Source organism: Salvelinus fontinalis, chromosome 13 (genome assembly GCF_029448725.1).
Source record: "Salvelinus fontinalis isolate EN_2023a chromosome 13, ASM2944872v1, whole genome shotgun sequence".
NCBI classification, from domain to species: domain Eukaryota; kingdom Metazoa; phylum Chordata; class Actinopteri; order Salmoniformes; family Salmonidae; genus Salvelinus; species Salvelinus fontinalis.
Window position 1 is genome coordinate 9,098,747 of NC_074677.1, and position 21,760 is coordinate 9,120,506.

Genomic DNA, 21,760 nt, shown 5'->3' on the forward strand with positions numbered 1-21,760 from the left:
CTGCATGGCCAGTATATGCAAAATAATGACTTTTATGGAACGAAAGACTTAACTGAGGTTAATTTTACAAATATATAGATGTCTAGAGGTGTGAACCTTCATCTTTGAGTCAGCAAAGATGCTAGTTAATTCTGCCTACAGTTTCTGTTAATGCCAGTGAGAATTACATTATTAAAGGAATACCTTGCAACAGAATCATGGGTGATAAAAAATGCATCAAATCATTTGCCTGTTAACAACCAGGAAGTCATGAAACCACAGTATGAAACCAGAGTATTTTATGTAAAAATAATCAGCTTCACAGAACTTAAGTGTCCAGAATAGAGAGATGAATATGGGGATGTATAGGCTATTTATGCATTCAACTGGCCTAACTGTTCAGGCATTCGGAGTTGCTGCCCCACTGCACAAGATGCCTTTGTTCAGGAGTGCAAACAAAAGGCAATTAATGAGATCGGCTATGGGGGGCCACTGCTGGAGAGGAAAACAATGGGAGCACTGGGATTTGTGCTTGGCCTGCTGTTCTAGGGCCGATAGGATCTCAATGAGTGGACTGAATGCTGCTGGGAGGCCCATGATGGAGACTTTATGAGCTCCCTGCTGCCTTCTCACACACTCTGGCCTGTGAACACCACAATTGTGTTGCTAAAGAGTAAGTGACCATCTCTGGCTGTGCTACAATGTGTTTCAGCCATTATCACATTGCCCAATAGAAAATTGGCATGTTCCAATCAGTTCCAACAGGATCTAAGGCTATGTAGTAGATGACTCCCATTGGGAAACACAGACATGAAAAGATAAAGCCAAATCACTTTGTTAGATTTAGATATATAGGTTGTGAAAAGGCTCAGTTTTGTGAAACACTAGTGAGGAAAAGCTCAAGTGAGCCAATGAAGTCTTGCCAATGGCCTTGTCCCCAGAGGCAGTGTCACAGGGGACTCCCTTTCAACTCAGCTCTTTTCAGCGCACAGCGAGCATCCTTTGGACCAGGAAGTGAGGCGGATTAAGGCTTTTGGCCTCACTAAGTCAACACGTCTCTGCTAGCAGTGTGACATTATTATTCAGCTGTCAGGCAAGCCTTAGCTCACCGGTATCTGCTACACACATTGGCCGGCACTAACAACAATGGCCGCTTATCAATGTAGCCCAGGCCAACGTGGCTGAGCCTAGTGTTCGGTTCAACGTGGCTGAGTAATCGAATCAAATTTCAAATATAATTGTATTTGTCACATGTGGCGAATACAACAAGGGTAGACTTTACCGTGAAATGCTTACTTACAAGCCCTTAACCAGCAATGCAGTTCAAGAAAAATAGTTAAGAAAATATTTACTAAATAAACTAAAGTAAAAAATACAATAAAAAGTACCGAGGTTATACACAGGGAGTACTGGTACCGAGTCAATGTGCGTGGTACAGGTTAGAAGGTCATTTGTACATGTAGGTAGGGGTAAAGTGACTATGCATAGATAATAAACAGCGAATAGCAGCAGTGTAAAAACAAAGGGGGGGTTCAATGTAAATAGTGAGGCCATTTGATTAATTGTTTAGCAGTCTTATGGCTTGGGGATAGAAGGTGTTAAGGAGCCTTTTGGACCTAGACTTGACACTCTGGTACCGCTTGCTGTGTGGTAGCAGAGAGAACAGTCTATGACTTGGGTGACTGGAGTCCTAGACAATGTTTTGGGCCTTCTTCTGACATCGCCTAGTATATAGGTCCTGGATGGCAGGAAACTTGACCCCAGTGATATATTGGGCCGTATGCACTACCCTCTGTAGCGCCTTACATGCTGACCAAAATAAATGTACACATACATGTTATTCAATCATTGCACCCACACCGCTTGCGCGCGTCGAAGAGCGCCTACAACTTGGTTCCCATCTCCTCATTGGTTTTTAGGAGCATATACCCACGTGCCATCTCCTCATTGGTTTTTAGGAGCATATACCCACATGGGTGATTGAAAGATGAACTGAGGACCACACTCCAGTCCAGTTGATAGTGGTAATGCAAATTAATGTTGGTTGCCAACCGCCATATAAAGTCCGAAGAAGAAGAAGCCTGAAGGAGGAGAGATTACTATAAACAAACTCGGTTTACCCTTTTATCTGTGGATAAATTGTTGGAGTTTACCTTGTGCATTTCAGGTAAAATAACAACCCAATGTTTATTAGCTAGCAACAGCAAGCTAGCTAGCTAGCTAAATTGCAATAAATGTTTAATGCTTTCGACCTGTCCCCAAATTAATATAGTTTGTTCAGAGTTCATTTTGATATTTCAACTTCCGTGTTCTGATCGTTCTGGTGTGGGTGGACAAAATCAACATGTGCACACGGATACACGGGTTTGGTCTGGTCAGCATGTTAATGTCGGATGCCGAGCAGTTGCCATACCAGGCGGTGATGCAACCGTTCTGGATGCTCTCGATGGTGCAGCTTTAGAACTTTTTGAGGATCCAGGGACCAATGCCAAATCCTTTCAGTCTCCTGAGGGGGAAAAGGTATAGTCGTGCCCTCTTCACGACTGTCTTGGTGTGTTTGGACCATAATAGTTGGTGATGTGGACACCAAGGAACTTGAAACTCTCGACCCACTCCACTACAGCCCTGTTGATGTGAATGGGGGCGTGTTCTGCCCTCCTTTTCCTGTAGTCCATGATCATCTCCTTTGTCTTGCTCACATTGAGGAAGAGGTTGTTGTCCTGTCACCATACTGACCTCCTCCCTATAGGCTGTCTCATCGTTGTCGGACACACTGTTGTGTCGTCAGCAAACTTAATGATGGTGTTGGAGTAGTGCTTGGCCACCCAGTTGTGGGTGAACAGGGAGAACAGGAGGGGACTAAGCAAACACCCCTGAAGGGCCCCCGTGTTGAGGATCAGCGTGGCAGATGTGTTGTTGCCTACCCTTACCACCTCGGGGCGGCCCGTCAGGAAGTCCAGGATCCAGTTGCCGACGTAGGTGTTTAGTCCCAGTGTCCTTAGCTCAGTGATGAGCTTTGTTGGCACTATGGTGTTGAACGCTGAGCTGTGGTCAATGAACAGCATTCTCACATAGGTGTTCCTTTTGTCCAGGTGTGAAAGGGCAGTGTGGAGTGCGAATGAGATTGCATCATCTGTGGATTTGTTGGAGCGGTATGCGAATTGGAGTGGGTCTTGAGTTTCCAGGATGATGGTGTTGATGTGAGCCATGACCCGCCTTTCAAAGCACTTCATGGCTACCAACGTGAGTGCTACGTGGCGGTAGTCATTTAGGAAGGTTACCTTCGCTTTATTGGGCACAGGGACTATGGTGGTCTGCTTGAAACACGTAGGTATTACAGACTCGGTCAGGGAGAGGTTGAAAATATATCAGTGAAGACACTTGCCAGTTTGTCCGATAAGCACTGAGTACACGTCCTGGTAATCCGCCTGGCCCTGCGGCCTTGTGAATGTTGACATGTTTAAATGTCTTGGTCACATCGGCTATGGCGAGCGTGATCACACAGTCATGCTGCTTCAGTGTTGCTTGCTTCAAAGCGAGCATAAAATGCATTAAGCTCGTCTGGTAGGGTTACGTCACTGGGCAGCTCGCGTTTGGGTTTCTCTTTGTAGTCCGTAATAGTTTGCAAGCCCTGCCACACACGACGAGCATCAGAGCTGGTGTAGTAGGATTCAATTTTAGTCCTTGCCTGTTTGATGGTTTGTCTGAGGGCATAGCGGGATTTCTTATAAGCGTCTGGATTAGTGTCCCGCTCCTTGAAAGTGGCAGCTCTGGGCCTCCCGGGTGGCGCAGTGGTCTAGGGCACTGCATCGCAGTGCTAATTGCGCCACCAGAGTCTCTGGGTTCGCCCCCAGGCTCTGTCGCAGCCGGCCGCGACCGGGAGGTCCGTGGGGCGACGCACAATTGGGCTAGCGTCGTCCGGGTTAGGGAGGGTTTGGCCGGTAGGGATTTCCTTGTCTCATCGCGCTCCAGCGACTCCTGTGGCGGGCTGGGCGCAGTGCGCGCTAACCAAGGGGGCCAGGTGCACGGTGTTTCCTCCGACACATTGGTGCGGCTGGCTTCCGGGTTGGAGGCGCGCTGTGTTAAAGAAGCAGTGCGGCTTGGTTGGGTTGTGCCTCGGAGGACGCATGGCTTTCGACCTTCGTCTCTCCCGAGCCCGTACGGGAGTTGTAGCGATGAGACAAGATAGTAATTACTAGCGATTGGATACCATGAAAATTGGGGAGAAAAGGGGATAAAATGTTAAAAAAGAAAAGAAAAAAAAAGAAAGTGGCAGCTCTTGCCTTTAGCTCGGTGCGGATGTTGCATGTAATCCATGGCTACTGGTTGGGATATATACGTACGGTCACTGTGGGGACGACACGTGTCTCTGTGTGTGGATAAATGTGGTCTAGAGTTATGTTTTCCTCTGGTTGCACATATGACATGCTGGTAGAAATGAGGGAAAACAGATTTAAGTTTGCCTGCATTAAAGTTCCCGGTCACTAGGAGTGCCGCTCCTGGATGAGCATTTTCTTGTTTGCCTATGGCCTTATACAGCTCATTGAATGCGGTTTTAGTGTCAGCATCAGTTTGTGGTGGTAAATAGACGGCTACGAAAAATATAGATGAAAACCCTCTTGGTAGATAGTGTGGTCTACAGTTTTTCATGAGGTACTCTACCTCAGGCGAGCAATATCTCGAGACCTCTTTAATATTAGACATTGCGCACAAGCTGTTATTGACAAATAGACACACACCACCACCCCTCGTCTTACCAGACGTAGCTGTTCTGTCCTGCCGATGCACGGAAAACCCAGCAAACTGTATATTATCCGTGTCGTCATTCAGCCACGACTCGGTGAAACGTAAGCTATTACAGTTTTTAATGACCCATTGGTAGGATAGTCTCGAGCAGAGATCATCCAGTTTATTTTCCAGTGATTGCACGTTGGCCAATAGAACGGATGGTAGAAGCGGGTTACCAACTCGCCGACAAATTCTCACAAGGAACCCTGATCTTTTTTCTTCATGCGAATAACGGGGATTTGGGCCTGGTCTCAGAGAAGCAGTATATCCTTCACGTCGGACTCATTAAAGAAGACATCTTCGTCCAGTTCGAGGTGAGTAATTGCTGTTCTGATATCCAGAAGCTCTTTTCGGTCATAAGAGATGGTAGGAGCAAAATTATGTACAAAATAAGTTACAAACAATACAAAATAGGAGCCCGTAAAATGGCAGCCATCCCCTCCGGCGCCATTCTATGAATTCTAGCCTAGTGTATTGGGCCAAATAAGGCATTACAAGCTAAGGTAATCGCTGGGGGAAAAAAGGTCTGTGTTAAAGGCCCAGTGCAGTCAAAAAAGGGATTTACATATATACCTTTCCACAGGTTGTGATAATACTTTGAAATTGTGAAAATAATGATAAAGCCCTTTAAGTGTAAGAGGTGTTTGAAAAGTTCCTGAAATTTTTGCCTGTTTTGGTGGGATAGAGCTATGCGGTAAATCACCAGGCGGTAAATTAGTTAACAGTCCAATAAAAAACCATGCGTTGCCAACTCTTTAAACTGTCCAGGAATTTAACCACAATACCTCCATGTATTATATACAGTTGAAGTCGGAAGTTTACGTACACCTTAGCCAAATACATTTAAACTCAGTTTTTTACAATTCTTGACATTTAATCCTAGTAAAAATTCCCTGTCTTAGGTCAGTTAGGATTACCACTTTATTTCAAGAATGTGAAATGTCAAAGTAATAGTAGATAGAATGATTTATTTCAGCTTTTATTTCTTTCATCACATTCTCAGTGGGTCAGAAGTTTACATGCACTCAATTAGTATTTGGTAGCATTGCCTTTAAAATGTTTAACTTGGGTCAAACGTTTTGAGTAGCCTTCCACAAGCTTCTCACAACAAGTTGGGTGAATTTTGACCCATTCCTCCTGACAGAGCTGGTGTAACTAAGTCAGGTTTGTAGGCCTCCTTGCTCGCACACGCCTTTTCAGTTCTGCCCACATATTTTCTATAGGATTGAGGTCAGGTCTTTGTGATGGCCACTCCAATACCTTGACTTCGTTGTCCTTAAGCCATTTTCCCACAACTTTGGAAGAATGCTTGGGGTCATTGTCCATTTGGAAGATCCATTAGCTAACAAGCTTTAACTTCCTGACTGATGTCTTGAGATGTTGCTTCAATATATCCACATAATTTTCCATCCTCATGATGCCATCTATTTTGTGAAGTGCACCAGTCCCTCCTGCAGCAAAGCACCCCCACAACATGATGCTGCCACCCCGTGCTTCACGGTTGGGATGGTGTTCTTCGGCTTGCAAGCCTCCCCCTTTTTCCTCCAAACATAACAATTGTCATTATGGCCAAACAGTTCTATTTTTGTTTCATCAGACCAGAGGACAATCTTTGTCCCCATGTGCAGTTGCAAACTGTAGTCTGGCTTTTTTTGGGCGGTTTTGGAGCAGTGGCTTCTTCCTTGCTGAGCGGCCTTTCAGGTTATGTCGATATAGGACTTGTTTTACTGTGGATATAGATACTTTTGTACTTGTTTCCTCCAGCATCTTCACAAGGTCCTTTGCTGTTGTTCTGGGATTGATTTGCACTTTTCGCACCAAAGTATGTTCATCTCTAGGAGACAGAATGCGTCTCCTTCCAGAGCGGTATGACGGCTGCGTGGTCCCATGGTGTTTATACTTGCATACTATTGTTTGTACAGATGAACGTGGTACCTTCAGGCGTTTGGAAATTGCTCCCAAGGATGAAACAGACTTGTGGAGTTCTACCATTTTTTCCCTGAGGTCTTTACTGATTTCTTTTGATTTTCCCATGATGTCAAGCAAAGAGGCACTGAGTTTGAAGGTAGGCCTTGAAATACATCCACAGGTACACCTCCAATTGACTCAAATGATGTCAATTAGCCTATCAGAATCTTTTAAAGCCATTCAATTATTTTCTGGAATTTTCCAAGCTGTTTAAGGCACAGTGAACTTAGTGTATGTAAACTTCTGACCCACTGGAATTGTGATACATTGAATTATACATTGAAATAATCTGTCTGTAAACAATTGTTGGAAAAATACTTGTCATGCACAAAGTAGATGTCCTAACCGATTTGCCAAAACTATAGTTTGTTAACAAGAAGTTTGTGGAGTGGTTGTAAAACAAGTTTCAATGACTCCAACCTTAGTGTATGTAAACTTCCGACTTCAACTGTATCTGTGTATTGTTATGAACACACTGTCAGGAGTTATGGAGTGCACAAGCAATACCCATGTTTAAACCTGATTGCTTGAGTTTATATTTCAAAATGTCATCACAATCAGCAATTCTTGCCCATCTCTTGACCATAATATTTCACACAGAAACCAATTAAAACCCACAAAAGCATATTTTCCCTTTCCCGACACAACACGAAGACATTTATTTTAATTGCACTTGGTAAGGCTGGGGTGGAAATTACATTCCTAATTAGGATTAAGGAAGAGGTCAGTCTGCTTGGACTAGAATGCGAGGTATTTGCAGCGAGCAGAGCCAATGCCATCTGTGCAGAGAGCAGCTAATTCTGGCACCCGATGTTACACAGATTTTCGTGGTAGGAGCTTCGCTACGAGCATAGGATTGACTCTGTCCCTTGCCCCAAAAACGCTGTGTTGAGCTGAATTAGGCCCCTGGATCTCTTAAGCCCCCACCACGGTCTCAGAGAGCTCCCCAATTTATTTTGACGTCCGAAATGTGTGGCGTGTCATATTGTTTGCACTGGAGTGCCATGTCAGGGTAACTATCGCCTCTGCATTATGCCTCGATTTGCCTTGACAGAAGGCGTTTACAGCATCTTACACTGGGGCCAGTCTGGGGTTGAAAAATGAGCCACCAATTGATGTTATTAAGGGAGGATGGCCAAGGCTTCCCCAGCTGCCTGTGAAATGGTAGGAGATGTAGTGCTGCTACACTTACCTGCAACCAATTAGCAAACTGTGGGGGCCCAGCCTGGCGTTGACAGCCACTATAAATAGCCGCAAGGCTTCTCAAACGCTAACCTATTCTTAATAACTGAGGAATAACTCACAGACCTGCTGCCTCCGATTGTCCACTACATCATCACTAACATGCACTGACACCGGCTCAAATGACAGAATTGACTCAAAAACTGGCTAAACACAACCCATAGCAGGGCAGCTTCACTTTATGCACAGCAGCATGTCGAACTGGCACACCACTCCTCTCCACTCTCACTTTCATACCCACTTATAACGCTTCCTGTGTAAATATTGTGCCTGGATATAAATATTTATATTAGCAGCTCCAAGCTTAGATTATTTTACCTGTCATCAGATCACCCTCTCGTAGTTTTATTGATGTACAAATTACCTCGACTAACCTGTACCACCGCATATTGATTCGGTACCGGTACCGCCTGTATATAGCCTCGTTATTGTTATTTTATTGTGTTACTTTTATAATTTTTTACTTGTGTTTATTTGGTAAATATTTTCTTAACTCTTTCTTTAACTGCACTATTGGTTAAGGGCTTGTAAGTAAGCATTTCACAGTAAGGTCTACAAATGTTGTATTCGGCGCATGTGACAAAAAAGTTTAATTTGATGTTATCAGACATCTCTGAATTTCACGTTGCCCTTGGAAATGATTAGGTAGGTGCTTACTTAGACCGAATACGGAGAGATTACCTAAGAGGCAGTTACATAAACAGTATGCTTGCCATTTAATACAACACAGGCAATAGCCTACATACTGGAAATGTAGGCCTGTGTTTTTGAGTTTAGCTCAGCTGAATAGTTTATGGAGAAAAGTAACAATAAATGCTTGAAATTGTGAGGAGTGATGTCTAACTGTAAAGTCTATGTATACAGAGGGTCTGTTGAGTGAAGATACACTACCAAAAGTATGTGGACACCTGCTCGTCGAACATTTCATTCCAAAATCATGGGCATTAATATGGAGTTGGTCCCACCTTTGATGCTATAACAGCCTCCACTCCTCTGGGAAGGCTTTCCACTGGATGTTGGAACATTGCTGCCGGGAATTGCTTCCATTCAGCCACAAGCATTAGTGAAGTCGGGCACTGATGTTGCACGATTAGGCGTTCTAATTCATCCCAAAGATGTTCGATGGGGTTGAGGTCAGGGGTCTGTACAGGCCAGTCAAGTTCTTCCACACCGATCTCGACAAACCATTTCTGTATGGACATCGCTTTGTGCAAGGGGGCATTGTCATACTGAAACAGGAAAGGGCACATGACTCGAATGTGGGTGGCAATATTTTCCTCAAAGACCATTCAGAAAATGTCTGCACTCAATTGAATAGCACATTTTAGAGTACTTGACACATCTTATTCTAAAGTTAAGCAAGATTAGATCCCGTCCAAAGCTGGCAGAGTGAAAGTTCCATCCACCACTCCGTGGACCAGTCTTGTGAGTTAGTAACTACTCCGCTGGAGGACAAAGTGAGAGCGGACCAGATGCAGACGTTAATGCTGAAACAAAGTGACAGCTTCCAAGGCATTCAGTGACACCGTCACCCCTACTACCCCCTCCACTCTCTCAGTGGTTCTAGTCAGGCCTAGTCTTTGACCTGTGTAGATCAAGAGGGCTCCATCCCTGCCATAAAGGCACAGGGGGCTGCCCTGGAATAGAAGGCATCACAGAGCGGGGCCTATTGCAGCCACACAAATGAAGAATAAATGAATACACAAAGAGCCCTTCCCGGTAACACTGAACTGTGTCAGAGTCGACCTGGAAAAGATGGAATGCAAATGAGCTCACTCCTGATACCCAGCCACAACTTCTAATCAGGGACCATTAGACACATACACAGTGCAGTTTCTCAGCAGTAGGTCTCTTACACAAGCATTTCGCTACACTCGCATTAACATCTGCTAACCATGTGTATGTGACAAATAAATTTGATTTGATTTTATACCGTTTGATATAGCATGATATTTGACATACAATTGAAGTTTGCTGCTCTCTTGCACTGTCACTACGCTCAGCCCTCCTCTCTAAGATCAAGCCTGGTGACATTTGCTCAGCAGCTGAAGGAGTATCTGAGGCATTTTCTTTGAGGCTTGCGTTATCTTTGCTTGAACTGCACTATATTTAGTCACACTGGAATGAGCGAAGACTACAAAGCTCCTCCTGTACATTTCCAAACTTGGAATTTGATTGCTTGTACGCGTTTTCAGCAGATCTGTCATCCTTTCACAACAGTTGACAATCATCCAGAGACTGTTTCAATCATCATATAGATGTAGCCAATGTGACGTAATTCCCAGCTCTGGTATCCACTAGCAACACCAGCCTTCTGGATACAAAATGACTTTCTGCCGGTGCCATCTGTAGACTGTTCAGCTATTACGCAATTATGATGAGAGAGAGAAAAACAGAGATGGCAAGGCAAGTCTAGCGACAAACTGTGATTCGGGATAATAAGGCACAAAGATATGAGAATCTTAGGGCACTATCACAGCATATTGTGCTATCACAGCATATCACTGCAATAGTCAAATTGTTTTAGTTGCCTAGGGTTACTTATTTGATTGCCGCCTACGCAGATGCTGTTACTGCTCCTTGGGTTTCATATCTGTGACTGTCTGTGACAGCAGACAAACCTTTCATTTCAGAATATCTGGTCAGAGCTCAAGCTTGGTGGATAAACAGATGGATTCAGTGTTTTATTGAAACCAGAGGTTATTAGTGTCATCCAATAAGAACAGAAGTGGCACTTTTCGATAGGCCAAAGAAAAGAGATGAAAATTCAACATAAGACCTCTGGTATGGTAATAGTAGGCACATGGTGGTAATCTTCAGTGCTTATGTAAAGAGGCTTCAGTGTGCCCTCGCCACTATGTATCCTCCCATCCCATAATGTTAAACTGTGGGTGGAAGGGTAAAAATAGGGGTGTAATTTGTAAGTCGCTCTGGATAAGAGCGTCTGCTAAATGACTTAAATGTAAATGTAAATGGGTGAGGGGGGATAAGAAAGTTGACCGGACAAGTCAGCTGGCGAGAGTGACCGCCACTGCCGGATGACCACAGCTGTTACCACACAACCTGCGGTCACTTGGCCTGCGAGCTTAGCCCTAAAACCAGTCCCTCCTATTGTTGTTGTTAGAGGTTGTTATTTTCACAGAGGACTTGAGGTCAGTTCAGCCACTTTCTCCCCAGCTCACACAAACAGGTGGGTCACCACCAGAGCTTCTGTTTACTGGTGGGGTAAGGGAAGAAAGTCTAGGAATTTGTATGTTTAGGTATAGAAACTGTGGAAACTGGAGCATGATTTGTTTGGAATCAGTGCAAAATCTTTTCTTAGCAAGGAGCTTATGCTGTATGGAATGTAAATGTCAATTCATTCATTCATTAGTCTGGCTTTGCATCCAGATAGACATTAGCAACTAAGCTAAGTGAGAATTGGCATCGCCCAAGGGTAAAATGTATCAGAGACGTTTAAAAAAATATTTTTTGAAAACTATCCTGTCTGACAGTCTTGTGAAAGTGTTTGGATTTTCTGGGATAAACGTAACTGAAACCACAATCTGGTTTAGCATGCACATTTCATGAGGGGCCTGCCAGTTAATTTCTTGCAGCACCGACCAAAGAAAACTCTGTGGTCAAGTATGTGGTGACAAAAACTGTAACCTAGTTTTGCTTGTAAAGATAAATATTTACTCTCTTTGAAGGAATTCCAAGTGTTCACATAGACTCCCTCAGCTACAAGTAAAACTCTCCAGGCCAAGACACTGTGGAGGTACAGGAGGGCAGTTACCCGGGTGGTTGAATTGGAGAATGTGTGACCCACTACACACCATGGCCAACATGCAGCATTGCAGAGCCTTTAGGGCAGCGGAGGGAGAAGAGTTCTTAAGTCTTGCGGAGTGTTATACTGGACTGTATATGTCTTAGCACTGGGATAGAGCCTAGTTTAACACAATCCACATATGGAGTGGAAGCTGCAGAGCACAAAAACACATCCCATCCAATTTGCTGGCGCTGACTGAGGATAATGCATTTTTCCGTGGGCACCACTTGCTCAGCGAACAAACAGCCGTCCTCCTCTTCGGGGAATTAAATCAATGCAGCAGTTAAAAAATAACAAGGAATATTATCTGCTTCATGCGCTGCTGAATGAACGGGATGTGCTCAATGTTCACTGACTAGACGTGTCAAAGCAGATTCTGCCCATTTACCAAGTCCCATGTGATCCCTAATCACGTGTGTGTTTGTGTGTGTTCCAAAGGGGTGTAGCCTTACATGAACAAAGCTTCGAAAAACAGCAACTAGCAGATAATTTGCAAAACTAGGTACTTTGATGTCTGGGGTTTTAAAGGGACGTGGGTGTATCTCGCGGAGGTGCTAGGCAGAATTGTTACTTTAGGGATTTCACTGGGAAGCTTAATGAACCCCTCCATTTATGACATCACACTCCTCTATAACTTTCTTTTACTAGCAGAAAGGGAAATCTTGTTGATTTTTCCAATAGTAACACCACAGAAAGCTAGGAGCCAATTCACATGCAGGCATCCATTCTCTAGTCCTCAGTTCAATTTCCATCGCTCCATGTCATCTGCGTATAATTCTAAATGAAGCCAAGGGATAGCTTTTGTCTCCAGTCCCTCATCTATTGTTTTATTCAGCATCGCAAAGCCTGGGGTTTTATCAGGGCATTACACTAAGATTACCAAGAAGAACCAGCCGTCCCTCTTGAGAAGGGCGAGGGAGATTAAAATACTCCCATGCAGATTGCCAGATCGCACACAGCTGTGCCCTGCCAGGAAGACGAGAAAGAGAGATGGAAAGACAAGGTAATGTAGGTCACGGAGCACCTGCATGGTTTGAGGGCTTAAACTACACACACAGGCACACACACACCACAAAGACCTGGCCATCTACTGTATATGAAGACAGTGGGAAACACTACTGCAGCCTCTCAGACGCAGGTGTTAGGAGATGCATCATGGCTCTGGGAAGCGGTCAATACCTTAGAATCTTTCCTAGGGGAGAGCAGAGAGAGAGAGAGAACAGACAGGATGACAGATGGGTCATAGTTCAGGATGAGGCAGACAGGGGAAGGGAAGAGAGACGGGAGACACCTGTCCCACAGTGCACAGTCATCACTTCTTTATTGCTGCTTAGTCCTCGAACACTTTCCTGGCCACTGCCGCCTCTCAGCTAATGCCCCCATCAGGAAAGCTCCATCTGTTGCCGTGCAAACGCTCAGGAGGATGTAATTGTTAAGAGGATGTATGTTCAACCAAGGTTCCGGCCTGCTGGATCTGCTCCATTTCTGTTTTGTTCACCTAGCCTCACCTGCCAACCCTGGGAAATTATTAAGAATTCAGCCATCCTGCTTGCAGACAAGACTGTGTGTGTAAATTACCAAAGATCGGGACTTGTTAGGGACAGTATATTTTCACAGTATTATTTAGTGTGTTGTTTAAAAAGCTGCCTTCTGCACTCACCAAGAGAGTTTTGACTTTAATATTGTGGTCTGGATGTTGGGACTTTAAAGTTATTAATTTTGACTGGGGTTTTTGCACACTTTTGCAGCTGCTTCTAAGGCAAACCTAAGGCAAACCTCACAACCTTTTATCGGAGTATCAAGCTCACTTAAGCACCAAATCTGCACCTAATACTATCTGAGTTAACAAGGAAGATGGAACAGGGGCTTGCCTAAGCTAGTCCATTAGCTGGTCAAAACAAAAAGAAAGCTGTTTGGTGAAATCAAAGACAAAATACTATTGTGCTAAGTGATATATTTAGGTAAGCTTTTGTGGCTTTGTTTTAATGAGCACACAATCAAGAGGTTTTTGTTTTATTTTATCATGTACCATGAGATACTTGGCCTATATAATTCTCTCATTAACATACACTCCTACATACATGCATAATTGAACTCTGAGGGGGGAAGAAATGTCTGCAGTTGTGCAAATAAGATTGCATATAGCTAGAAATATATGAGGAAAGTGGTGATTGATATTCATCTTTATTCTGCACCAATTCTACTATAGAATTGATTTTCTCAGTTGAGAATCTCTCCCTCTGTGACTATTCCAATCAAGAAGGAGTTGACATTTCAAAAGTACAGTTTGCCACATAACCATGGCTGCAAGGGCTTGTCAGAGGCATTAGCGAGTTACCAAACAAGCAAATACGTTTTTTTCTACGTGGAGCTATTCTATTACTTCCGCCTGAACACTTTCAACTAGGCTCTCGATGTTGTGGAATATGTGAATGACTTGCAGGCTTTGACAAAACTATTTGATGTTTCAGTTTACAAATACAGTAGCTAATTTGTGTGTGATGTTCGGATGTACCGATCCTGTGCAGGTGTTGTTACACGTGGTCTGCCACTGCAAGGACGATCAGCTGTCCGTCCTGTCTCCCTGTAGCGCTGTCTTAGGCATCTCACAGTATGGACATTGCAATTTATTGCCCTGGCCACATCTGCAGTCCTCATGCCTCCTTGCAGCATGCCTAAGGTACGTTCACGCAGATGAGCAGGGACCCTGGGCATCTTTCTTTTTGGTGTTTTTCAGAGTCAGTAGAAAGGCCTCTTTAGTGTCCTAAGTTTTTATAACTGTGACCTTAATTGCCTACCGTCTGTAAGCTGTTAGTGTCTTAACGACCGTTCCACAGGTGCATGTTCATTGAACAAGCATGGGAAACAGTGTTTAAACCCTTTAAAGTGATTTTTACGAATTATCTTTGAAAGACAGGGTCCTGAAAAAGGGACATTTATTTTTTTGCTGAGTTTATATAGTGTCAAGAAAAAGTATTTGAACCATTTGGAAATAACTGGATTTCTGCATAAATTGGTCATAAAATGTGATCTGATCTTCATCTAGGTCACAACAATAGACAAACACAGTCTGCTTAAACTAATAACACACAAACAATTATACGTTTTCATGTCTTTACTGAACACACTGTGTAAACATTCACAATGCAGGGTGGAAAAAGTATGTGAACCCTTGGATTTAATAACTGGTTGACCCTCCTTTGGCAGCAATAATCTCAACCAAGCGTTTTCTGTAGTTGCGGATCAGACCTGCACAAATGTCAGGAGGAATTTTGGACCATTCCTCTTTACAAAACTGTTTCAGTTCAGCAATATTCTTGGGATGTCTGGTGTGAAGTACTCTCTTGAGGTCATGCCACAGCATCTCAATCGGGTTGAGGTCAGGACTCTGACTGGGCCACTGCAGAAGACATATTTTCTTCTGTTGAAGCCATTCTGTTGTTGATTTACTTCTGTGTTTTGGGTCGTTCTCCTGTTGAGCTTAAATTGGCGGTCAGATAGCCTAACATTCTCCTGCAAAATGTATTGATAAACTTGGGAATGAATTTTTCTGTTGATGATAGCAAGCTGTCCAGGGCAGGGCAGCAAAGCAGCCCCAAACCATGATGCTCCCTCCACCAGACTTTACAGTTGGGATGAGGTTTTGATGTTGGTGTGCTGTGCCTTATTTCTCCACACATAATGTTGTGTGTTCCTTCCAAACAACTCAACTGTAGTTTAATCTGTCCACAGAATAGGTTGCCAGTACTGCTGTGGAACATCCAGGTGCACTTTTGCGAACTTCAGACATGCAGCCGTTTTCTTTTGGACAGCAGTGTCTTCTTCCGTGGTGTCCTCTCATGAACACCATTCTTGTTTAGTGTTTTACGTATCGTAGTCTCGTCAATAGAGATGTTAGTATGTTCCAGAGATTTCTATAAGTCTTTAGCTGACACTAGGATTCTTCTTAACGTTGAGCATTCTGAACCGTGCTCTTGCAGTCATCTTTGTTGGACGGCCACTCCTAGGGAGAGTAGCAACAGTGGTGAACTTTCTACATTTATAGACAATTTGTCTTACCGTGGACTGATGAACATCAAGGCTTTTAGAGATACTTTTGTAACCCTTTCCAGCTTTATGTAAGTCAACCATTCTTAGTCTTCTGAGATATCTTTTGATCGAGGCATGGTTCACATCAGGCAATGCTTCTTGTGAATAGCAAACTCAAATGTGTGTTTTTATAGGGCAAGGCAGCTCTAACCAACATCTCCAACCTCGCCTTATTGATTGGACTCCAGGTTAGCTGACTTCTGACTCCAATTAGCTTTTGGAGAAGTCATTCGCCTAGAGGTTCACATATTTTTTCCAACCTACAGTGTGAATGTTTAAATGATGTATTCAATATAGACAAGAAAAATACAATAATTTGTGTGTTATTAAGTTTAAGCACACTATGTGTGTCTATTGTTGTGACTTAGATGAAGATCAGGTCAAATTTGATGACCAATTTATGCAGAAATCCAGGTAATTCCAAAGGGGTCACATAGTTTTTCTTGCCACTGTATATACATATATAAATGTAGAACTTTTTACTCTCAGGGCCTAACTTGTGTTGTCTTTGTTTAACTAGAACTATATGAAATGGATCACATCTCGAGAGACAAAGCCCAAAATATTGCTATTAAAGATTCATAGCAATTAACATTAGCAATGGGGGAACATTAAAGCTTTGAAGGCCTACACTAAAGACTTACTTATAGTCCTTCCTTTCCATCACTCCCACTCCTGAACTTTACATTTCATTAAATGTTTAATCTTATATTAAGTTAAGCGGGTGAATATTCGCCTTTTTCAGCCCGTGGGACAATGTATAGCTTGGTGTTTAAACTGACGACATAAGGTAAACAAGCTGTGGTCTAGTAACGATCTCATAGACCTTAGGGTAAGCAGCTTACCCAGTCTGCTTTAGAGGGCGACCCCAAACAGCTCCCACACCTATGCGTGCATTGGATAGTTAGCAAGGAACTGGTATGAGACTGACATTGACTTAGCAGGACCAGGGTGAGGGGGACAGGAAATACACCTACTAATGCCTGGGTGTGAGGAGAGTTTCCTGGGGAAAGGTCTACCAAAGGATCCGTAACCTTATGCTTTCAGACAGACTTGTCTCTTCAGGTCGCAGACTTGCCTTACTGTGTGAAAGAACTGTGTGGTGTCTTGCTAATTCATTGTGTCAGCAGAGGCCCGGTGAACTCAGCCGGTAAAAGGCTCTAAATGTGCTCCTGTCTTTTTAATGGACAGGGGCACTTAGGCCTCTTTCTTTAGACAGGGATGGGGAGCTGGGACGCAATGGGGCGCCAAGCCGTGTTACTGGATCAGTAAGGCTCCTGGAGGTAACCACTTAATGAAAACGCCCACAGAGTTGGAGTTGGTTATTGGTTTCAGTCAGGTGAAGTAGCCACTGGCCTCAGTCAAAGTGCGTCACCAGGAGAAACAATCTAATAGAGTGGAACAGTAAAGTTAGGGGTTGGCAGTGGGAAGTGGCACACACTGCAGGAAATAAAAAGGGATAGTTCACACAGATTACACATTGGTTTCCTTACCCTGTAAGCAGTCTATGGACAAGGTATGACAGCAATCAATGATTTGGTTTAGTTTCTCTAGCACCGTTTAGTGGCACAAGTCCCATTCAAGTCATGGTACCGATATTAGCATTTTTGGCGCATCATGTCCAAATCATCCGAAAGCATCTAAAATTGATTGCAAAGCTCAACAAAGTCACTTATGAGTTATTTGAATATGATGTGTGAAAAATGCTAATATCGGTACCATGTCCTGAATGGGATTTGTGCCACAAATGCTAAAACATTAGCATTTGGAAACAGTGCCAGGGAAACTAAACCAAAGCATGGATTGCTGACATACCTTGTCCATTGACTGCTTACTAGGGCCGGGACATTACCAGTATCGCGATACTCGTTAGTATCGTGGCAAGGAAACAAAACCCGAAGCAGATTTAACTTTTTTTGAAAAACAGCCCTAATGTTGAAAACAAGCATTATGTTGTCATCCAGAGTCACATGTATTTATTTTCCAAGCTATAGCACACAATATTATTCATACAGGAGGTTTTTAACGGACCAAAGTGTAAGGTCTGCTTCATGTTTGCATTCTTTTCCATGGAAAAAATATTGTGATACTGGTATCGTCCTGGCCTTACAGGTTAAGGAAACCAATATGTCCATTTGCAATTTGGGTGAACTATCCCTTTTAGGACATTCATTCACACTGACATGCAGTTCACTCAAGCCAACTGACCAAGCCTCTGTGACCCTGACCAGCAGCTACTTGAGCCTAAGCATCATCTGAGTCTCAGGGAGACTATTCATGGTTGTGTGACTGGGTTGGTATGCATGTGTGGAGGAATGGCCTGTCGGGATGATTCAGCAGTGCCCACTCCCATGGCCCATTACTGCCACATGGGTACTCGCGTCAGGCCCAGAGAGGGAGAGAGAGGGGCCGGGCAGGCTGCTAGGCTGCCACTGGCATGGGAGAGCTCGTGCCGAGAAGGGCATGCGCCTCCCTGCACAATTACTCACAGTGCGTAGAAACTGTGCCCCCCCCTTAAGTCCACGTCGGTTCGCCCCGCCAGACTAAAAATGGAAGGTAACAGATCCAGACCATGGTACACTGGGAAGAATGAAGAATGCGTCTGGGTGGGGTGGTAGATTGGGAGCGAGGGGATTGATGTTAATTTAGTTCCTGGAATTTTGGATGAGCTAACTGGCTAGAAACAACCCTAATGGGGGCGTAACAGCGAGCTCACCAACCATAGCCCGGCAAACAGGCACTAATGGGCATCGCACATAGTTTGTGAGGTCATCAGTGTAATGGCAAAGTTCGTGTGACTGTGAGACTTATGTTTCTTCCTCCTCCTTCCTGTTTTGCAGGTTACTTCAACGTGTTGGCAGTGATTCTGAGAACAACGAATGATGCGCCATGGGCCAACGAGTTTGAATGTAAGAGCCAATAGAGATCTCGTAATGTATACACCGATGTGCATGACTTTGACTTGACACTAAAGAACCAGAACCACCAAACAACATCAATCCTTTGGTTCTTCATTTTGAAAGCCTTGCATCTAATTTCCTCTCTTCTCGTCTGGTAGCTATCGAATTGTCCTGTTTGATAGAGTCCATCTCCACAAACGACCCCAGAATCGAATGGAAGAAAATTAAGGATGGGGAGCCCAGTTATGTCTACTTTGAGAAGAAGATCTCAGGTAACGGACTCAACTGAGTGCTTTGTCTTAATGTCATCTTCACTAATATCAATATCAAAGTGACACAAAGGGACAAAAATAAATAAAACATTTTGATCATCTTACAGAAACAAACAATTCCTGCTTTACAAACAGCAGTTATCTGACTAATAAGGGAATGACATTCTGTTCTATACTCATCAATTATGTCTGTATTAAATCAGCGGGAACTTAGTGTGTTTTTTTTTCTCCTGCAGGAGATTTGGAGGGCAGAGCAAGGATCAGAGAGCCTGCAACATTAGTAATAACCAATGCCACAAGATCAGACTCAGCCAGTTATCGTTGCGAGGTCACCGCCCCAATTGACCAGAAAACCTTTGATGAGATTTTGATCAACCTTGTTGTAAGAGGTAGGTATATCAGCCGCTTCAACTCACATCTACCCAACACACCACTAGCTTTTTGCACCATAATCACATTATTAGTTGTATTACGAAAGTAAACTGTGGTATAATATTGAAACCAGAACAAATTTAAGACTTTACACCAACACAAAGATGCATCACCCTGTGGCTATGACTGAAATTGCATGTTTGGGGAAGGAAGAATTGCCACTACCTAGCTGAAATTGCATGTTTGCCAAGTCATTTGCGATGCAATTCTTTAATGCATCTCATAATTTCACTGCCAAAATATTTTCTCTTAGTCTTAAACCTTGTTGCTTTTGGAAGTTGCTATGAAGCATAACATACAAAACACAATGAACATACTCATTGTCCCTACAAACAGCCTTAGAGGTTACTACTTTCAATGCTGTAAGCTGAAACTTTTTTGTAGGTCAGGCCAACTCTTTGGCACACGTATGAGGATGCGTTGTGACTGGCCTGTCCCTGCCGCAAAGGCGTGTTCTGGGCTATATGGGGAAACCTCTGAAACTGCATCCCCGCCAAATAGCACCGCTAAAGATGGAAAGTGCCGTGTGTTTAGTTGACAGGGTTTGGCACAGGGCAAAAGACGCGTACCCATTCTCAGAGGTCATTCATTGGCCTAGTAACTATAACCAAATGTGTATCATGGGTTGTGCTGATTTGACACGTTCAGATGCTGAATGTTGCCACTGCTGAATATGTGTTTGTGTCCACAGTGAAGCCAGTGGTGCCGAAATGTGCTGTCCCCAAATCGGTGCCCGTGGGGAAGGCGGCGGAGCTGCGCTGCGTGGAGGACGAAGGTTTTCCCAAGTCTCAATACCAGTGGTTCCGCAACAAGGAGGAGATCCCCGATGACCCCAAGACCAGCCCCAAGTTCTCCAACTCCTCCTACACGCTCAACGCCGAAACTGGAACCCTGGTAAGTGTGTGTTTTTGTGTGAGGACTGGGAGGGAAGGGGACTCTAGGGCAGGGCGAGGCTGTGGGGGTAGGTGCGGATATTTTGGGGAAACAGTTGATGGTGCGCAGGGATTGAGGCATGAGGGGAATTTGCAGTCCTCATTGGCACATTCCTGAACTCCCTCTCCCCTGCTCAGCCAGACACAGTCAATGGCTCGCCCCCAGGCCCTCCACTCAACCTTCACACTAGCCTCTAAAGGTTGGCCTGGCTGTCACTGACATACTTCCAGGGAGTCACACCCTATTACATGCTACACCGGCCTCTTTTACTTGAAGACCACCAGTTTACACTGCCAAATCAGCGTTTCGTATCCAACTAACCAAAAGGAAACTAACTATCAACAGGACTAGAATTAGAGGACAAGACATCATTAGCCTGGGTTCAAATGTGATGGGAGACAGCATACGAAAACTGAAGCGATATCTGTTGAACATCAAAGCAACTAATTTTGGTGACAGTTCCACCTGCAACGTAATCCCAATTGGACCTCGTTATAAACCTGCACTTTACCACATGCAGTAAAATATATTGGCACCCTTGCAGGATTGACTATTTCTTCGAAAATAAGTTGACATTTGAAAAACTGTGTGTTTACATGTGCATTTGTTTGATTTACAACTGCATAGGACCAAAACAACTAATAATCTAAACTAAAATGGAACATTTTCACTACAAAGTCCAAAAATAGCATGGACAATGTTTCTAAATTCTAATTAATTTGGTTAGAGGCAATGATTCACATTTATTATGTAATTTCTCAACTGTGGTGAGTTTGCAGGTGCCTACAGGTTAAAAATAGCCAGTCAACCCATTTTTAAAAGAAAAAACGGAACATTCTGAACACTGCACTCCATTGTAAAGTGCCAAGGGTGCCGATATATTTTACAGCATCTGTACATACACCAGAACAAAAGGACACCGGTTATACTGTTGTTGGTTTTTCCTTTGCAGAAATTCAGTGCTGTCAGAAAGGACGACTCAGGAGAGTACTTCTGCCGAGCAAAGAACGACGCGGGTCACTCAGAATGTGTACCGCAGACGATGGAAGTCTGTAAGTCTGTTTGACAGCTGACACAGTTGTATACAAGTTACACAACACACTAGAGTTGGGCTGTATCTAGATTTTCATATCATCATACCGTTTCTGTACCATACTGGGGTATACGGTATTACAGAATTTGCACACACAAGGGGTGACATAAATAAATAAAAACAAGCACAAAACAATTTAGTCAACAGGGATCTTGATCCAGGAGGGGATTGAATGTCTCTGCTGTAACCAAGAAGCTTGATCTTGACATCTAGCCACTAGCAAGTTAGCAAACCAAATGCATAGCTGGAGCCCTGA

The 21,760-nt window shown here is 43.8% G+C and overlaps 1 protein-coding gene across 1 annotated transcript in view; it reads left to right on the forward strand.

Annotated features, from left to right (window-relative positions):
* The window catches only part of LOC129868041 (junctional adhesion molecule 3B-like), a 43,905-nt gene that overhangs the window by 19,206 nt on the left and 2,939 nt on the right, over window positions 1–21,760 (forward strand). Inside the window, exons 2-6 of the mRNA XM_055941616.1 lie at window positions 18,715–18,783; window positions 18,933–19,046; window positions 19,283–19,435; window positions 20,170–20,372; window positions 21,364–21,463. Coding sequence (XP_055797591.1) covers window positions 18,715–18,783; window positions 18,933–19,046; window positions 19,283–19,435; window positions 20,170–20,372; window positions 21,364–21,463 — 639 coding nt within the window. The remainder of the gene's footprint in view (window positions 1–18,714; window positions 18,784–18,932; window positions 19,047–19,282; window positions 19,436–20,169; window positions 20,373–21,363; window positions 21,464–21,760) is intronic.